Below are 19,599 nucleotides of genomic sequence, written 5' to 3'. Positions count from 1 at the left end.
ATATTGGCCACCGTCTCCAGTTGGCAGAAGTGCGTCTATGAAGACTGACATGTCCTCAGCTACGCCACAGCTACATTTCAGCGGCAATCCTCCTGAGTCTTAGTAAGTGAGTATCAAATGGCTAGGGCACCGTACGTTTATGCAGGCACCCAGGCTTAATTATATCCTGCCCAAGCCCAAGGCTATTTCCTGACCCTCCTCCATCTCTCTGACCCACTCATTTCACCCACTTTACTGTCACCGTACTATCACATATTCACTGTATCTCACTGTCTCCGTACTATCACCCTATTTTCATTTAAGTCTTTCTGCCTTCTTTTTGTGGAATTTGAAACAGAAATATTTTGCCCTGTCCCGCATTCAACTTATGGTCACTAGGGGTGTCTAGATTTATAAGCCAGCAATGGTTCTGGTTCGTGATCCGGATCACCACCAGAATTGAATCCCTTGTTCCTTGGGTCATTACCAACAACTCCACAAGGTTTCGTCCAAATACGTTGATTAGTTTTTGGGTCATTTCACGTGAAATCAGACACTTTGGGACCCGACCGACACAGATTTCAATCATACTTGGTGTGCCTTTTTAGTAGCAAGGTAGCACCCCAGAACTGCATTTGTGTGAATCTGACACCAATATTAAGGGAGAAACAGACTAGGAAAGGTTTACATAAGAGGGTAGGACACGATACATTCAGCCTTGATTATATCAGTCCGTGTTACAAGTCACAAAAAGATGTTTGTGGTGTTGTTTGAAAGCTCTTTTTTTGGCTCTACAAATTACACAAATAGCATGGAATACAACAACCTTCAGAATATGAATTATGATGAATTGAAAACTTTACAAATTGAATATCAAAAAAAGTATATTTTAAAATTTCTTGTCTAAAAGTAGCCTGTCAGGTCATAAACAACACCTGAAAATGGTGAGTGTGGTTTTTTATTCATTTAAGAGATAATGGGACATAAAGGTTGAAATGAGTTGTAATGAAGTAGTAATAGAGTAGTGTCAGGGACAGGGCTGGACTGGCCATCTGGCATAACGGCTATTTTCTCGGTGGGCCCTGCACCCTTGTGTGCCCCTATTCCATGTACTCAAGGGGTACTTGTGCATTATGTACAAAAGACACAGCTGCTGCATCACATGCACTGGTGGAGTACAAAATGAGAGTGTAGCGATTGTTTCTCTCTTTAAAGTAAAGGGAAGATGGCACAGGTACCGGTACATTGAGAAGGAATGTTCAAACATTCACAAATCAAACATTTGGTGTGTATAAATGGACATCTGCCTTAGTTTCTGAAACCTGGGACCATGGACACTGACCATTTTTGTTACATATTCCGATAGACATGCTGTCATGTGATATTACTATGGTATTACCATATTATTACTATGTGATCTGTATGATATTTTTGAGTCCCATTATCTCTGAAATGAAAAAAGTGCCAAACACCAGCATTCCAGGTGTTGTTCATGACATTNCAGGCTACGTTTCGACAAGGAAATGGCCATTGAAATTTAAGTTTTTTTTGATATTCAATAGTTTTTTTTTCAATTTGAAATGACTCTTTTCAGTTATCCTACTGACAAACAGACAGACAGACAAATAGACAAATAGACAAACAGACAAACAGACAAACCAATGCGACCGAAAACATTACCTCCTAGGCGGAGGTAACTAGAAGCTCTCAGAGAACGCAGACCTCCGCCAAGGAATAGAACATTACACGCTGTTTTCATTTTAAGTCTTTCTGCCTTCTTTTTGTGTAGTTAGAAAATGGAATGTTGATTAGTTTGGTAGTTAGTAACCTGTGTGAAGTTGGCACCCCATATGTTGAAAATCTGAATAAAATCATTTTGGTTCGTTTGTACACCATTTGTGCACGATTGTGCAGGCAAAATGAGCGTTTGTGCACAAACCCTCTTCAAGATATTTACATTTTAAGAGGTTGGTGACCTTAGGTCACTCAGCACCCTATTAACATCCAAATGACTCAAAAATGGTTGGACTTGTGCTTCGTTTGTGCACGTTTGTGCAGGAAAAATTTATGTTTGTGCAAAAACAATTTTTTTATTATTTAACTTTTAATTTTTTGAAAGTAGGTCACCCAGCAACCCTTCAATATCCAAATGACTAAAAAATGGTTGGAATCGTTTGTACTTCGTTTGTGCACTCAAAATTAACATTTGTGTACAAATCGTTTTTATGCTATTTAACTTTTCATTTTTTGAAAGTAGGTCATTCAGCACCCTGTCAACACCTAAATGACTCAAAGATGGTTGGAATCGTTTGTGCTTCGTTTGTGCTTCGTTTGTGCAGGCAAAATTAATATTTGTGCACTAATCATTTTTAAGATATTTAACTTTTAAGATGTTGGTGACCAAAGGTCACTCAGCACCCCATTAACATCCAAATGACTCAAAAATGGTTGGAATCGTTTGTGCTTTGTTTGTGCATGTTTGTGCAGGCAAAATTAATGTTTGTGCACAAACCATTTTTTTTATTATTTAACTTTCAATTTTTTGAAAGTAGGTCACTCAGCACCCCGTCAACATCCAAATGGCTCGAAAATAGTTGGAATCGTTTGTGCGTTTGTACTTCGTTTGTGCACTCAAAATTAACATTTGTGCACAAACAATTTTTAAGATATTTAACTTTTAATTTGTTGAAAGTAGGTCAATCAGCACCCGGTCAACATCTTAATGACTCAAAAATGGTTGGAATCATTTGTGCTTCGTTTGTGCACGTTTGTGCAGGTAAAATTAACGTTTGTGCTAGTGGTGGGCCGTTATCGGCGTTAACGTGCTGCGATAATGTGAGACTCTTATCGGGCGATAAAGAAAATGTCGCACGTTAATCTATTCTCGAAATTGGGTTTGGAGTTTGGGTATGCACATCACCATAGCGTTCGATTGACAGAGTCTTTCAGACTGCGCTCCGGTCGCTTCTCCTCCCCACCTGTTGCTTCATCAAACCTACTAAATATGAACAGTGTTTGCATGCTGTAAACATTAATCTCTCTACCGTGGTAGGCGTTGTTTGCGTGTTTTTTCATAAGTGGTAGACTAGAGAGACGTTATTGTTAGAGGTGAAGCGAGAGACATTATTGTGTGTGAGTAGGCTACCAGCCCGACAGCCTTGCCTCGCGCATTGCATGGAACACAAACAACAACAGTCCTGTTCCAGAAATCTTGCCTGTGCCACAATTGCAAAACAGTCCGTGTAATATGCATTTTGAAGATTGTCAAACTGAAACTGTTAATATCTAGGCTTACTCTCGCTAATTGTTTGTGTTGCAATCACGCATTTGCGACGAGATATTCTCATGTCAAACGGTAATAAACGTGTAGCGCGGTCGTCGCGCTTGATGTTTTTTTTTTTTTCAAACTGAATTCATTTCCAGTTGTGACTCCGCTGGCATTCTAAACTCTGAGAACAACTGTCAGGTTTGGGCCAGAGCTGCGTAGGGTCTGCAGGTAGATCTAGGATCCTGCCGCTACTCTGTCCCTGCTGCAAAGCTCCACCCTCTCTTAAAGGAGCCGCCGCTCTTTTTAACAGTCGGTGGCAGATTCTCTCTCTCTCTCTCTCTCTCTCTCTCTCTCTCTCTCTCTCTCTCTCTCTCTCTCTCTCTCTCTCCATTAGAAATGATGAATTGTTGAGGTCATTTTGTTTAAATAGCCTAAATGTTAAATAGATTTAGCTGTATTTGCCTCTACAATTTATAGCACTGTTCATTTTGAAATTTCAGTATCTTATGACTGTAAATTCGACACACTTTACAAATATTGCAGTGATTTTTTTTTCATCACCAAGTATTAACATGGCCATTTTTATGAAGCTGAGATGCATTTTGGAAAAAAGAGATGAGCTCTTGTCTAATGCGCCATCTGTCTTAAGAAATCCCCGAGTTTTTTTCATCACTATTTCGCTAGCGTGCCTATTCTAAATGAGCCATTTTGATATAGATTAATCTAGATTACAGTGAGACTACAGTGAGATTAATCTAGATTAAAAAAATAAATAATCTATGCCCACCCCTAGTTTGTCCACAAACCATTTGTAAGACCATAACATTTAAGAGGTTGGTGACCTTAGGTCACCCAGCACCCCGTCAACATTCAAATGACTCAAAAATGGTTGGAATAGATTGTGCACTTTTGTGCAGACAAAATTAATGTTTGTGCACAAACCATTTTTTATTATTTAACTTATTTTTTTTTTTGAAAGTAGGTCACTCAGCAGCACCCCGTCAACATCCAAATGGCTCGAAAATGGTTGGAATCGTTTGTGCTTCGTCTGCACAAGCGATGCACAAACAAACCAAAATGCTTTTATTCATATTTTCAACATATGGGGTGCCAACTTCACACAGGTTTTGAGTTATCCTGCTGACAGATAAAAAAAAAACATTTGCTGTTTGGCATCATTTTGGCTCAAACGGCTAAGGCACCGTACTATTACGCCAGGGACCCAGGTTCGATTCCGACCCGAGGTAATTTCTCGATCCTCCCCTGTCCCCTTCCCACTGCTTTATTGTCACGCTCTCAAATTGGCCTGTCTTGGCATCAGCATTTGGCATTTGGTATCATTGTGGCCCAAACTGCTCAGGCACCGTTCTTTTACGCCCGTGTTCGATTCCGGCCCGAGTTAATTTCCTGATCCCCTCCTTTCTCTCGCTCCCACTCATTTCCTGGCCCTGGCCTACAAGTTTTTCTAAGTCAATCCCTTGAGATATTCTACTATGTGTATGTCTATGTTCTTTGTAATGTAACAGGTAATATACATAGTCAGTGGCATAAAAATATACTGTAATCTATAATGTTAAAACATTTCCCCTCTAAGCCAGTTGAAGATGCACAGACCTCAGTCTCCAGTGTCCAGCTGTTTGTCTATGAAGAGTGACAAGTCCATAGACCAGCCACCAAACATCAGCCCCCAATCTCCTCCACTGTGAGTGCTGTAATAGTAATATTTATAATACACTTTTTTCTAAACTTTATTTTCAAACAATACTGCATTCATCAATATTAGTCCGGGCAGCCATGGCCTAGTGGATGTGGCCTTAAGATCTGAGGGTTGTGAGTTCGAATCCCACCTTTACCAGTCCTCCCTACACCTCTATCCATGGCTGAAGTGCCCTTGAGCAAGGCACCTAACCCCACATGACTCCAGGAACTGTAAGCAATACCCTGTAAAATGACTCTAAGTTGATTTGCATAAAAGTGTCAGTTAAGTGTTATGTAATGTAATATAATCAATAGCTCAAGATGTGTATTTATGATCTCTGTCGCCAGGACGTCTAAGATGCACAGACCTCAGTCTCCAGTGTCCAGCTGTGTCTCTATGAAGAGTGACAAGTCCATACATCAGCCCCCAAATATAAGACCCCAACCTCCTCCACAGTGAGTACTTAACTAATACAAACAAACCTCTTTCTAAACATTATGTTAAACCTGTGTAATGTGTGATGTGCTATCTTCATAGCCAAGTAGACCATGTGTATGTGTGTTGGAACAAGGATTAAGACATCCAAGGCACTCTTCTTCTTCTTCGTTAAAAAAGTTTTAAATTAAAAATTAATGGTTGAACATTTTAAAGATTGCCAACATATTTCGGCCTGTAATGGCCTTCATCAGTAAATGTATATTTCCGTATATTTAAGAATGTGTATATTTCCGTTGTCAAGGACGTCTCAAGAGCACAGACCTCAGTCTCCAGTGTCCAGCTGTGTGTCTATGAAGAGTGACAAGTCCATAGAGCAGCCTCCAAATATAAGCCCCCTATCTCCTCCTCGGTGAGTACTATAATGTCGCCTATTCCCAGCTGTTTTTATGTATTTATATCTCAGGTATAGTGATATCTTAATGTGTATTATGTGCGTTTATGTATCTGTGTATCTCTGTCACCAGGACGTCTCAGAAGTGCAGATCATCATCTCCAGTGCCCAGTTGTGTGTCTATGAAGAGTGACAAGTCCATACATCAGCCCCCAAATATAAGACCCCAACCTCCTCCACAGTAAGTGCTGTGCTGTGCTGTATTACTACTAATAATAAGACACATTTTTCTAAACTTTATTTTAAAACAATCCTGCATTTATCAATGTTAATGTGGGCAGCCGTGGCATAGTGGTTCGGGAGGTGAACGTAAGATCAGAGGGTTGCAGGTTCGAATCCCAGTCTATCCAGTGTCCAAGTCACCTAACCCCACATTGCTCTAGGGACTGTAACCACTACCCTGTAAAATAACTTAAAGTGGCTTTGGATAAAGGCAATAGCTGTGTAATGTAATGTAACATGCTCAATATGTGTATTCATGTGTATGCATGAATCTGTTGTCAGGATGTTTAAGAAGCGTAGATCATCATCTCCAGTGTCCAGTTGTGTGTCTATGAAGAGTGACAAGTCCATACATCAGCCACCAAATATCAGCCCCCACTCCCCTCCACAGTAAGTATGTTGCTAATATGTACAGTATAATGAGGTGTCTTTCAGGGGAGTAAAGTGTAACTGAGGCACCAGGGCCCTATGTATTTAGGGGGCCCACACACAGTCCGAATTCTGAAAATATATATCTGGGGGGTCCGTTGGAGCTGATCGTACATAGGGCCCAGCTGTGTGTCTATGAAGAGTGACAAGTTAGTCCAGCCACCAAATAAAAGTCAGAACTCTACTCCACTGTGAGTACATACATTAATAAGTAAATAGATACACACATTACAATAAATAAATAACATTTTATTAAAACAACAGCACTGTGAGAAAAGAGGTATCGGTAATCCAGACAGTAATGTATTTGTCATCACATTTAAGCCTGACCATTATGTACTAACACTCTCTACACTGTATATCCTCTTCCTCACTTATGCACTGCTATCCTTCATGTAAGATGCAGTATACAAACCCGATGACTTAAAAGGTAGATCATGATGTAAAACATTGTACCCCCTCAAGGGAATTGAAGGAACACAGTCTCGTCTATGGTATTTATCAATAACGTATTATGAGTGTTATTTGTGTATCTCTGTCACCAGGACATTTAAGAAGTGCAGATCATCATCTCCAGTGCCCAGTTGTGTGTCTATGAAGAGTGACAAGTCCATAGACCAACCACCAAATATAAGCTCCCAACATCCTCTACAGTAAGTACCTTGTAGGGTATTTTCGAAATCTAAAACTAAAATATTCAAAGGTTGGAGCTTTGTGGCTGACGCGTGTTCCAGGATCCAAAGAAATGAAGTCTTTCACCGAAATCACGTTTAGTATATTTATTTTAAAACGAAAAAGACGACATAAACAAATACAACTGAAAATAGACTTCCTAAACTTTCACAAGTCTTAAATTATAAACCTATGAGGCTCCACATATCAAGTATGGCACGGGCATGTCACGACATGACACGGTCAGAAAACCGTGAGGCACCAACCTTCCTCCAGCCGTGTCGATCCAAGAATGGCTACTGTGCTGGGCACCTCGCGCACAATTCCCAAGTCATTAAAGGCGCGCGCACGTAACCTCCAGTAAATATTTAAATCAACATTTTAACCATGTACATATGTTTTTAATCTAAATTATTACTATCAATCATGAATTAAATATAATATCAAATATCTTATCAATATGAAATTATAACATGAAGTATCAATATCAAATACACAAAATATGGGGCAAATTCAAAATTAAGCATGAAATAGGCATCTGGCGCCTACATACCTGAATAAATAGATAGATAAATACATTTATTAACAAACTAAAACAACACCACTGTGAGAAAACAGGTTCTGGTAGTCCAGACAGTAATATATTTGTCATGACATTTAACCATGACCATTATGACCTTACACTAACTTCACTGTAAACCCTCTTCCTCACGTGTGCACTGTAATCCTTTGTGTAAGACGCAGCATGCAAACTCAGTGACTTACCCCTTCAAGGGAATTGTAGGAACGCAGAGCCTCGTCTCCAGTGTTTATCTTAAAACAATACTGTATTTACAGTATAATTGATAATTGATAATTTATGTGTATACAGTGTGCATTTATATGAATTCATGTATTTCTATCACCAGAACGTCTAAGAAGCACAGATCGTCATCTCCTGTGCCCAGTTGTCTGTCTATGAGGAGTGACAAGTCCATAGTCCAATCCCCAAGTATCAGCCCTCAGCCTCCTCCACGGTAAGTACAGTTCTATAAATGTCTTTTTTTTTTTAAATCTAAACATAACATAACGGGACATGACGTGACGTGACATAACATTACTTAACATGACTTAGCATAACACCCCTTTGGCTCCATGGGGACTGTCAACACCCAAATGAACATCATTAGCCCAGTTTATACTGCGGGCCATTGGCCCAGGAACTTAAGCCCAGGAACCTAAGCCCAGCCCCTGTACCAGTTTATACCGCCTGGGCTAGGCCAGAACTGGGCCAAACCAAGAACTGTTGTCCAGGTAACAGGTCCTCCTCAACTGCCAGGGCCACCAGTTAGCCCTGGTGCTTACAGGTCATTTTTCAATGGGTTACCACGGCTACCATTCCATTTAGAATTTTCAGTTGGCCTGCAGTATAAACGCACCAGGAACTCTAGCCCTGGGCTTAAGTTCCCAGGCTTCAGTTCCTGGGCCTAAGTTCCTGGGCCAATGGCCTGCAGTATAAACGGGGCTATTTTGTCTCTTCTCTCCTCTCTCCCTCTCTTCTCTCGTGTTCTCTCTTTCCTCTTCCTCTCCTCTGTGCTCTCTCCTCTTCTTTCTCTCATCCTCTCCTCTCCTCACACACACACACACACACACACACACGCACGCACACGCACACGCACACACACACTCTCTTGATGTTTCACTCACCACTTTCTGCAGGAGCAGCTACTGGCAGCATGCTGAGGACCTGGAAGGCCAAGCAGAGAGTGGAAAGAGGCCCCAAAGGGCTCAAGGTAAGCGGGTTGGTCTTGGGGTGTCAGGTTTGAATCCTATTTCACTGAAAGGTAAGCGTGTTGGTCTTGGGGTGTCAGGTTTCGAATCAGATATCACTGTAAACCAGGGGTGGGGAACCTTTTTCATTTGAGGGGCCACTTCAAATTCCTCCAAGGGCCGTAAAAGTCATCCAAGGGCCATACTATGAACACAAACAATATACACACTTTAGGCCTATATTGAAGGCATCCACCTTTAAATTAGACCCTACCTTTGTTATGTCCCAGTTGAAGTTGCCGGTATTTATGCCTCTACATCCCTCTACACTTTGGGTCTTCCTGTGGCTTTTGGCTTCTATTGCATACACTAGCACTTTAGAAGTCTAACAAAGATAGAGAGAAGTGTAAGACTTTGATATTATCATATAAATAATACTACATGGGTCAGGTTTGAAACCCATATCACTGTTCATGGGATCAAGTGGTGGAACTTCTGAGGTCCTCAGTTAGCACAACACCATAAAAATGGCTGAAATGTCAAGCCGTGTTACCGTCAATGGTGTTACGCATCAGCTATGACAGTTGAGGAGGAGTATGTTTTGCCAATTTATCTCCATATTGACAGACAAACAAACAAAATAATTTGTGTTCTAGGGAGATGGGTTTGTCTGCTCTGTTTTTTTCTCCTAAAAAAGTGCCGACTTGTTCCCCTGCACTGTTGACCGTAACACAGTTGAGTAACACGGTTGACTGTTTTGAAAGTGTTTTTGTGCTATTTATCCCTTATGTGTTGGAAAAATCCTATGAACAGACACTAGGGATTATCTCTGGAGAAGGAAGTCTTTTTTAAGGAGGGTGACTAAATTCAAATCAGACGTTACCAGGATTTCTAATGAAAAATGTGTCAGTCTGTATCACAGTGAATCATAAAATCCTACTTATGAAGCTCAACAATCACATTTTCTATATCAGTTGCACAGATTAATGACAACATTATTGTCATGTTGTATGTTGTTTCAACTCTGTACTATTTTTATATGTTTGAAATGACATAGTAGGCCTATTTGTCGATAACAATGTTGACAAAATAATCAAGCAAATGTTCGCTGCAATCGAATTGCAATCCAATTGGCTACTGTCTCAATATTAAGCTTGGAAATTTGTTTGTTTGGAAACTTTAATATATACACTATGTAAACATCTAGGTCATTTAGTTGAAAAAAAATACTGATAATTGACATTTTGCTTTTGCCAAAAGCGCAGTCGAATCGTAGAATCACTCCTATGTCTGCAAAGGAAGTACGAAACGTAATTAAAAATTCTTTGTATGACCAGTGCATATAAAGAAATTGAGAATAAAGCCGACTTGACTTGACTTGACTTAAATTCTTTAATCCAAAGGTGATTTAACCCTTTAGCTCCCATAACGGCCGTGAACGTCCGGCTGGATCTGTACCAGAATGGCCGCGGCCGGCCGGAATATTTTCATATGAAAATACGGCTGAACGGCCGTCATCATGCAGTTTTCCCAGCTTTCAAACACTTTAGCTCAATATTACAGACCCTCCTCGATATACTTTCAGTATAAAAACTATATGTTTATATTATATTATTTTTCAGTATTTTAGATTTTATTACGAGATGCGCCGCTTTATGCGATTTGGCAATCTGCCGTCAATTCAAATGACGGCCGTCCGAGATTGGATGGCTACAAACACAACCATTCTGTTTCTACAACCAATATACACTAAATATGAAAACTTCCAACCCTCTTCGATCTATTTTCATGGTCAACAGCACATTTTTATGACTATTTAGGCTATTTTTAGATCATGTTGTTTTATTAGGCTTATGAGATGGTGTTCAACTGTGATGAGTTCTGCCATGGTCCTAAATAGCAAACACAACTGTCCAGCCGATGTCTACACGCTACATATTAAAAATGTAAACTGTCTTCGGTGTGTTTTCAGAGTCAAACCATATGTTGGTATCCAACTATCTTAGTTTCCTGGAACAACAAACAGCGACAGCTCTGCGTAACAGGCGCGTCGTGTGAAGGAAGCGCAGCATGATAGGCTACTCATTTTGCGTGTCAGCTTTGGCAAAGCAGTCAAGGACTGTTACTACTCCACGTTGTCCTTCATAAAAATGTGCGTGAAGACGTTGAGTTGAATGCTAACTTCCAATAATAGCCTACCAACGTGGTGTTTGTAGCACTTCAATTCCGTATTACTCTTTGATGCCTGGCGCGTCTTACCTGTGCCAAATTCAACGGTTATCCTTACACGTCTTTGGCATGGTTTAGTTCAAACATTATTAGCTAGTGTAGTCCATTACAGTTATACCGCTTGAAACCGCTTGAAAACAGGACTTTTGGGTGAACGACATTTGTTGTCGTCACATGATCATTGTTCAACTTTGACCCTGGATGGATGGATGGATGGATAGACGGAAGGATAGATAGATAGATGGATAGAGAGATCGATAGATAGATAGGCCTAAATATATAGATATATAGATAGATAGGCCTATATAATATCGGATTTTATCACATTTTTATCATTTAATCCACATCAAAGGCACTCTATGGGAATACTGAACAATACATTATCCATAAATAATATACCATTTGAAAGTGTGTTTTCTCTACTTTAATATGAAAGTAACTTGTAATTGACACTTTTCATGTCTTTTCAAGTTATTTGACATTATTTAAAATATGACCAAAATGTCAATTTTTCCTCAGAATTCTTGGTAGAATTCCGGCCTATTCAAAAAAAATTCTGGTAGCTAGAGGGTTAAATAATCCCACTATTCAAACGCCTCTTCAAACACACTCTGCACATGCCCATTTCACCTGGGTCAGTCGAATTGGTGATTAATCGCGATTTATGTTTTTAAATCGATTAACGCATTCATCTATTAAAGTTGAATAATTGATTAATCATTTGCATCCCTACTTGCTGGATGTGTTGTCCTAAAATCTCACTTCCTTTCTTTTAATGGTAAGTACAGTTTTAGGCTAAGTAGGTTTCTTATTTTTTAAAACAGAAGATGAAGTTCTACTGAAAGTTATAGAGAATCATAAGGCCTGCCTGAAGAAGAGGTTTGAGAATATATCAGAAGGCATCATCAAACCCGGAGCTGAGACACTACTCAATGAGATCTACACAGAGCTCTACATCACTGACGGAGAGAGTAAAAGAATTAATAAGGAGCATGAGGTTTGGCAGGTTGAGTCAGCATTCAGAGTGCAAACCACAGAAGAAACACCAATCAACTGCAATGACATCTTCAAGCCCTTACCTGGACAGGAGAAGCATATCAGAACTGTGATGACCAAAGGTGTGGCTGGCATTGGGAAAACAGTCTCTGTGCAGAAGTTCATTCTTGATTGGGCTGATGGATTAGCCAATCAGAATGTGGACTTCATATTTCCGCTTCCTTTCCGTGAGTTAAATTTGGTCCGCAATGGTACTTATACTCTCCACAACTTGTTGCTAGAATTCCACCCTGAGCTGAAGGAGCTAAATGATGCTGAAAGATTGACAGGCTGTCAGCTTGTCTTTGTCTTTGATGGTCTGGACGAAAGCCGAATTTCGCTTCAATTCCAGTATATACCAAAAGTATATGACATGACACACAAGGCCACAGTGGATGTCCTGATGGCGAGCCTCATTCAAGGATCTCTACTTCCCTCTGCACTCATCTGGATAACCTCACGACCAGCAGCAGCCAGTGAGGTACCTAGTGATTATGTTGACCAAGTTACAGAAGTGCGAGGATTCAATGACCCACAGAAAGATGAGTATTTCAGGAAGAGAATCAGTGATGAGAGTCTGTCCACCAGAATCATCTCTCACATTAAGGAATCCAGGAGTCTCTACATCATGTGTCACCTTCCAGTCTTCTGTTGGATTGCAGCCACCGTGCTTCAGCAGATGGTGCAACAAGACAAGACCCAAGACATACCCAAAACTCTGACAGAGATGTTCATACACTTCCTGCTGATTCAGACCCTCAGGAAAAAACAGAAGTATCAAGACGGAAATGAGGCAGATCGGGAGAGTTTCCTAAAATCACAGAAAGAAATAATAATGAAATTGGCAGAACTTGCTTTCCGAAACCTGGAAAATGGCAGAGTCATGTTTTACGAAGAAGACCTGCAGGACAGCGGCATTAAGCCCATTAACATCACAGAGGCGTCAGAGTACTCTGGCTTGTGCACGAAGATCTTCAAAGAGGAATCTGTATTTCAGCAGAAGAAGGTGTACTGTTTCGTTCACCTGAGCATCCAGGAGTTTCTGGCTGCCCTGCATGTTTTTGTGTCTTACACCCACCTGATGGAGAGTGTAGGGACTTTCTTCTGCTTGGAGGACAGCCTCAAGCGGGCAGTAGGCAAAGTGCTGGACAGCACAAACGGACACCTTGACCTTTTTCTGCGGTTCCTGATGGGGGTTGCTCTGGAGACAAATCAGAGACTTTTGACAGGGCTGCTGAACCGGACACACGATACTACGGACAGCATCAAGGAGACATGCCAGTACATTAAAGGGCTGAACAAGGAGCATTTATCACCCGAGAGATGCATCAGTCTGCTGCAGTGCTTGTCTGAAGTGAACGATGACTCCATACTGAAAGAAATTCAGCAGTACCTCCAGTCGCCTAAGGACTTCAAACAGAGGTTATCTCCTGCTCACTGTTCAGCCATTGCCCATATGCTTCTGCTGTCTGAGAAAGTTCTGGATGAGTTTGACCTAAAGAGCTACAACACATCAGATGAGGGACGCAGGAGACTGCTACCAGCTTTGAGATGCTGTAGGAGGGCCAGGTGGGCTTCATTTTCACCACACACACACACGCACACGCACGCACGCACACACACAAGCCAGATATTAGATGAAAGGAAGATTTGGGAGAAATCTTGACACACAGTTTGACACTTAGTTGCCTTTATCCTCCATTTAAATGTGACGGCTCACACGCTATTTACACATACCCAGGAAAAAGTTTCTTCACTTCTCTTTCTACCACTCAAAAGTGGAGATCTTGGAAAAAAAAACAAATAATGTAAGCATATACAGAGAAAAACAGAGACTTGAATGGCTTTCTCATAATCTAGAAACTGCTGTGCACACGTTTAACGTATTCATGACAGCTCTAGCCTCTAGCCTCTCTGCAGCATACTGCATTTTTGCGGAGTTGTTGATGGTGTGAACAAGGATATTTTGGAAAACGGAGGGAGGAATATTTGTTTATCAAAATACTGTCTATGTGTAAACAGCGTGACAGGTTGAATTTAGGGGTGCTCATTATCAGCATTATAAAGGCAAAGGCACATGATTGTGCTCACAAATGATAGCTGGCACTTTGATCATATGTACAGGTATATTTCATATTACCGTCTCATTCATACTCTATGTCAGTTTGGAAAAGCATCTTTGTTTTCCTTGGCCAGGCTCACTGCATGTAAACTTAGCCAGCGGACGTGTGGAACTGTGAAGAGATCCCTGCTGTTTGCTAATCACTTGGTGGAACTGGATCTCAGCTGCAATGTCTTGGGGGACTCAGGAGTTGCTGCAGCTCTATCGGGCCATCACAGTCACCTGCAAATCTTGAGGTTGGAAGATTTTGAGTTTGTGTGTGTTGACCTCTTTGTTTTAAGTCTTTGACTTTAAGCATTTAAATAGATACAAAATATATTAGTTTCCATGATGTAATGTCCATACTGTTTTTGCAAGGATATATTAAAACAACAACTGCATTGAAATTGTTTATGTACCTGTAAAGTGGACATGTGAACAGGTGTGATGCTATAATTAGTATGAATGTATAGAATCTTGTTTTGGATTTGGCTAGATTCAGACTTTCTTTTGTCACTGTCTTTCAGACTTAGTGACTGTGAATTGAGTGACAAGTCCTGTCAGATTGTGGTCTGCATACTCAAGTCAACAAACTCTATAATGGAGCTGGACCTGAGTCATAATGACCTGGGGGATTCTGGGGTTGAGCTTCTCTCCAACGAGCTGGGAAGGCCGCGATGCAGACTGCAGACATTAAGGTTGGTGACATCACATCACTTTACTGAATATGTTGTACTACTGCAGTTTTCCCTTGACAGGAAATGTCCCCTGTCTGCAGCAATAGAGCAATAGTGCATCACAAACTTGGGCTCCCCCAAACACAGCAAACAGAAGCAGTGTAGGGGGTACACAACACAAAACAAGTTTGGGGACTACTGATAAACAGGATTACAAAATCTATTACAGAGCTTCACACAATCTCAAACACACATTCAAGTTCTATTGAAGCTTTTATTACATTCATAATAAATCAGCATAATCTGATGGCTCAATGATTCAAGACGCCATTCCATTAGGCCAGTGATCTGGGACCTAATTTGTATCTCAATCGCCTCCAGAGGATAGCTGTGTGGATATGCATAGCAACTTTAAAGCTTGTCTTTGGAGTGTTTAATAGCACGATGTCATACCTTATGTTTAACTTCTTATTACCTCTTCTTGTTTCACCAGACTGTCTGGTTGTCTCATCTCAGTGGAAGGCTGTACATTTCTGGCCGCAGCACTGACCTCCAACCCTTCTCAACTGAAACAGCTGGATCTGAGCTACAATCATCCTGGAGAATTAGGCGGGGAGCTTTTATCTTCTAAACTGGAGGATCCTCTCTGTAAACTGGAGTCACTCAAGTATGTCATCTGAAACCAATACAGTATAGGGAAAATGTGATATCATTCAGGTTATTCATTTGAGTAGAGACTGGAGAACAACATTTATTAAGATTTGAAAATTGAATAAATTGAATATCAGATAATCATAGAAAAGTTCTCTCAGCAAGCAGTTAATAAATAACATTGTAGCTGTTGAATATTCATGACTGCAGTAGTTCAAGTACAAACGGGCATTTGTTGTAAATGAAGAGACTTCCTTTATTGCCAACATGGATGCTGCCCATTCTCAAACGTAATATTTTTCCTAAGTATTTACTTGAATAAACTGTAACAACTGGAAGTTACTTAAGGTTACCTAAGATAAAACCGTGAGCTAAGTGTAATGCACTCAGCACATCTTTGTATTCTTGCTGTAATTGCCTCTCCCCTCCCTATCCTCTCATTATCTCCATTCTCTTCTCTTTACCTTTCTTCTCTTTTCCTCTGAATTCCTGTCCTCCCTTCTTCTTAACTCTCCTCACCTGTTATCACCTATCCTGTCTTTGTTTCTCCTTGTTCTCTTGTCTGCACAGCATTCTCCACTGTGCAGAAATTAGACTGAGACCAGGCGTGCGGAAATGTAAGTAAATCCGTGTTTTCCTGGTGTGTGTGTGTGTGTGTGTGTGTGTGTGCGCGTGCGCGTGTCTGTGTGTGTGTGTGTGTGTGTGTGTGTGTGTGTGTGTGTGTGTGCGCTCTATCCAACACAGTCTCACCGCAACTAGTCAATTTCTGACTTTGACCAGACCTTTGACCAGACTGCATTTTTTTACTTTAAGGGTATACCTTCCAAGTCACGTGTTGACTACATGGCCTAAACCTAAACCTTCCCCTAAACCTACCCGTCAGGGAAATTGTGTTGCCCCAAGAGGGCGCCTTTGAGGTGCACGTCACATTGTGACTCTGAGGGCATACCTTAGACATCAAAAATTGCAGTCTGGTCCAGGGTAGTCAGAAATTGACTAGTTGGAATGAGGGACTGCAGTTCTATCTGACATGCTGTCTTGTGTGCAGATGCCTGTGATGTTATGCTGGATCCAAACACAGCCAATAGAAGCCTCTCTCTCTCTGAAGAGAACACAAAGGTGTTGTGTGTGAAAGATGAGAAGCCATATCCTGACCATCCAGACAGATTTGATGACTGGCAGCAGGTACTGTGGACAGAGGATCTGTGGTTGCTCGCATGCACGCACGAGTGCACACACATTTAATCTACTTTGTATGCTTTGTTTGTCTTTTTTAGTCTAGTCTTGCCCTTGTGTGCTATTGCAATTTATTGTACTCCCAAAACGCAAGACAAATTCCCTTCGGGGCAATAAAGGTGTATTCATATTCATTCACACACACACACCCTTTCCCTTACCCACCACAGTGAATATGTCTCCTCGTGTCCTCCCTGTATGTTTCAGGTGTTGTGTAGAGAGGGTCTGTCTGGACGGTGCTACTGGGAGGCTGAGTGGGGTGGGGATGGAGCTCGCATAGCGGCAGCGTACAAAAGCATGAACAGGAAAAAACGCAACAACCATAGCCTGGTGGGGTACAACCCAAACTCCTGGACTTTAGACTGCTCAGCGTCTTCCAGCACCTTCTCTGTGTGGCACGACAATAAGCGCACCGAGGTGCCTGCCCCCTCTTCCTCCTGCTCCAGAAGAGTAGGAGTCTACTTGGACTGGCCGGCCGGCACTCTGTCCTTCTACAGCGTCTCCTCTGGCACACTCACACACCTGCACACGTTCCACTCCACCTTCACTGAGCCCCTCTATCCTGGATTTAGGATCACCTATGTGGACTCATCAGTGACCCTCTGTCACATTACTTGACAACCACACACGCACACACACACACAGAGTTGCACATTTCAAACTTTAACAGAGTTAATGTAAACATTCCCACCTGTAATCTGATGTCCATTCACCAGTTTTAGACTAGGGTGCATCAAACATTAATGTTAAAGGGTGGCACAATAGGCTTGACATTTTGAATTGCAGTGAATGGGTGTTTTTAGATAAGAAGGTTAAAAGTGTGTTTTGAGGCTGTTTTGATCAAAACTAGTAAAAAGAATAATTTGAGAGAGTTCCAGTTCCACCATAAGCAAAGCTGAGGGTTGGCTTTTAAAGTGACTGTTATGATTACTGCCACAATAATGCTCTAAAAGGATGATAGTCATGGGTAAACAGTTAGGTCGTCAGACTTGTAGCCCAAACGTTGCCGGTTTGACTCCCGACCCTCCATTTGGTGGGTGGAGTAGTTAACCAGTGCTCTCCCCCATCCTCCTCCATGACTGAGGTACCCTGAGCATGGTACAGTCCTGCCACACAGCTATCTTGCGGCGCCATTGGGGGCTACCCCCTTGAACGGATGAGGCATAAATGCAATTGCCGTTGTGTGACCCTGGGTCAAGATGGCAGGCAAAATACATTTTCTGCTGCTGTAGATGTTAACCATTTAGACCAAGTATTACAACTACGTTTACAAGGTTCAGTTTGAATGTGAAATGTACTGAACGTGCAGTGTTTTTTTAACACATGGAACTAGTGTTCCTTGAGTGTGCAGTGTTTTTTGGTCATTGATACGGGTGAAGTATTCAATGTTGTGACTTATTGTGTATTAATTTATTTTTGTTATTTATTATTTTTGTGTTTATCCCTACCTTTAGCAGCTAGCATTAGGTAAAACAGCAATGGCAAGTAATGCATCTTCAAGGTCTTTAAAATGGTAAAATGAATGTAGATTGAATGTAGATTACCTAAGACTTACCTAAGTATCCTCTGTCCCATTTTGTACCCATACTGTAGCCTACGATGTTCCTCAAAATGAATGATAACCAATATCTTGATTTTTGACTTCACTTTTGACTCAATTTGTGAGCTGTTTGTGTGTACAGATATCAGTAATAATTTGGACAAACTCATTTTGGTCCAGGGGCCAGATGCTATTTGATCTCACATGGGCCAGAACAGTAACGCAGTTGCGAATTGTCACTATTTCTGCTTCATATTGGAATTATAGGCCCTATTTTTATACTGCTAGTCAATCATCATCTTGAGCTGGCCTGGCTCTCACACAGACCCTTTCGTGCTTCGTGCATCTTCGTTAAACTTTGTGAGCTCGCACGAGGGTCTGGAAATCTTACACGAGCCCGAACGGAATCAGATGTTTCATAGCCTGTCCAATCAGAATCGCGGGGCGTGATCGCGAGGCGGGGTATATACAAGTCAGTGGTTGAAGTAGTACGGATTTTAAAAAAGTCACGTGAGTTCTCCAATCAGTTTCGAGCTGTTTTGAACACACCTATGCCTTTCCAGAGCTAAGCGAATGACAATGTTCCAGATGGTTGGTAACAACCATCGTGAGAACCAGGTTAGATGACAGCAGGTATATCAGGAGCATTAAATGGTGACAAAAGAAGACATTTGCTTTCAAGTATTAAAAACCTGAAATATCAGACAACCGCAGCAAATTTTGGAATGGGCTAGAGATTTACTTTTGATTTTGATTCTGGGGCCGGATTGAACCATTTATCGTCTGACACCCCTAATATAGAGTGTGCCAAGTGGAGTGGAGATCAGGCAGCACTTTTCAATCGTCAATACGCAGGCACAGCGGGACAACAGCTCATGAGAGCAGGTGGATCTTTTTTTTAACTAAAGTTGTTATTTATTTATTAAGTCATTACGACAGAATAATGTTGGTCCAGTAAAATTCATGCATGTAAAATGTTAAGAACGGATTCAAAATGTCTTGTTGAGTGGATTGATTAAAAAGGTGACATTGTCTTTAATTGTTAATATTTGCAGTACGGCGCAGGAGATAGGATGCGTTTGTGGAGCACTGTCAGTATCATCAGGGGACATTTTCCACTGTATTTTCTTTTGTGTTAAATTAAAAAGAAACTATTTTTGCAAAAGTGTTTCCTTGATTTTGTGAATCATTGTGGCTGATTAAATATCCCTTCACCTACATAT

General features: G+C 41.1%; 1 protein-coding gene across 1 annotated transcript; it reads left to right on the top strand.

The window, feature by feature from the left end:
• On the top strand, positions 1–18,733 carry LOC134454281 (NLR family CARD domain-containing protein 3-like). The gene is made up of 13 exons (XM_063205199.1): positions 1–106; positions 5,294–5,401; positions 5,686–5,793; positions 5,909–6,016; positions 8,067–8,174; positions 8,857–8,930; positions 11,961–13,740; positions 14,368–14,529; positions 14,800–14,970; positions 15,443–15,616; positions 16,171–16,217; positions 16,649–16,785; positions 17,044–18,733. The coding sequence occupies exons 2-13, from the start codon at positions 5,304–5,306 to the stop codon at positions 17,452–17,454; spliced, it is 3,378 nt and encodes a 1,125-aa protein (XP_063061269.1). The 5' UTR covers positions 1–106; positions 5,294–5,303; the 3' UTR covers positions 17,455–18,733.
• The last annotated feature ends 866 nt before the right edge of the window (positions 18,734–19,599 follow it).

Source organism: Engraulis encrasicolus, chromosome 1, assembly GCF_034702125.1.
Source record: "Engraulis encrasicolus isolate BLACKSEA-1 chromosome 1, IST_EnEncr_1.0, whole genome shotgun sequence".
Lineage (NCBI taxonomy): Eukaryota > Metazoa > Chordata > Actinopteri > Clupeiformes > Engraulidae > Engraulis > Engraulis encrasicolus.
Note: the sequence above shows the minus strand (reverse complement) of the source record. Positions and strands in the feature narration are given on the sequence as shown.

Coding starts and splice junctions, on each gene's coding strand:
- LOC134454281 (XM_063205199.1), top strand. CDS start 5,304: ATGCACAGACCTCAGTCTCCAGTGTCCAGCTGTGTCTCTATGAAGAGT. Junction 8,175..8,856: donor AGCCCTCAGCCTCCTCCACG/GTAAGTACAGTT, acceptor CACTTTCTGCAG/GAGCAGCTACTGGCAGCATG. Junction 14,971..15,442: donor TGCAGACTGCAGACATTAAG/GTTGGTGACATC, acceptor TTGTTTCACCAG/ACTGTCTGGTTGTCTCATCT.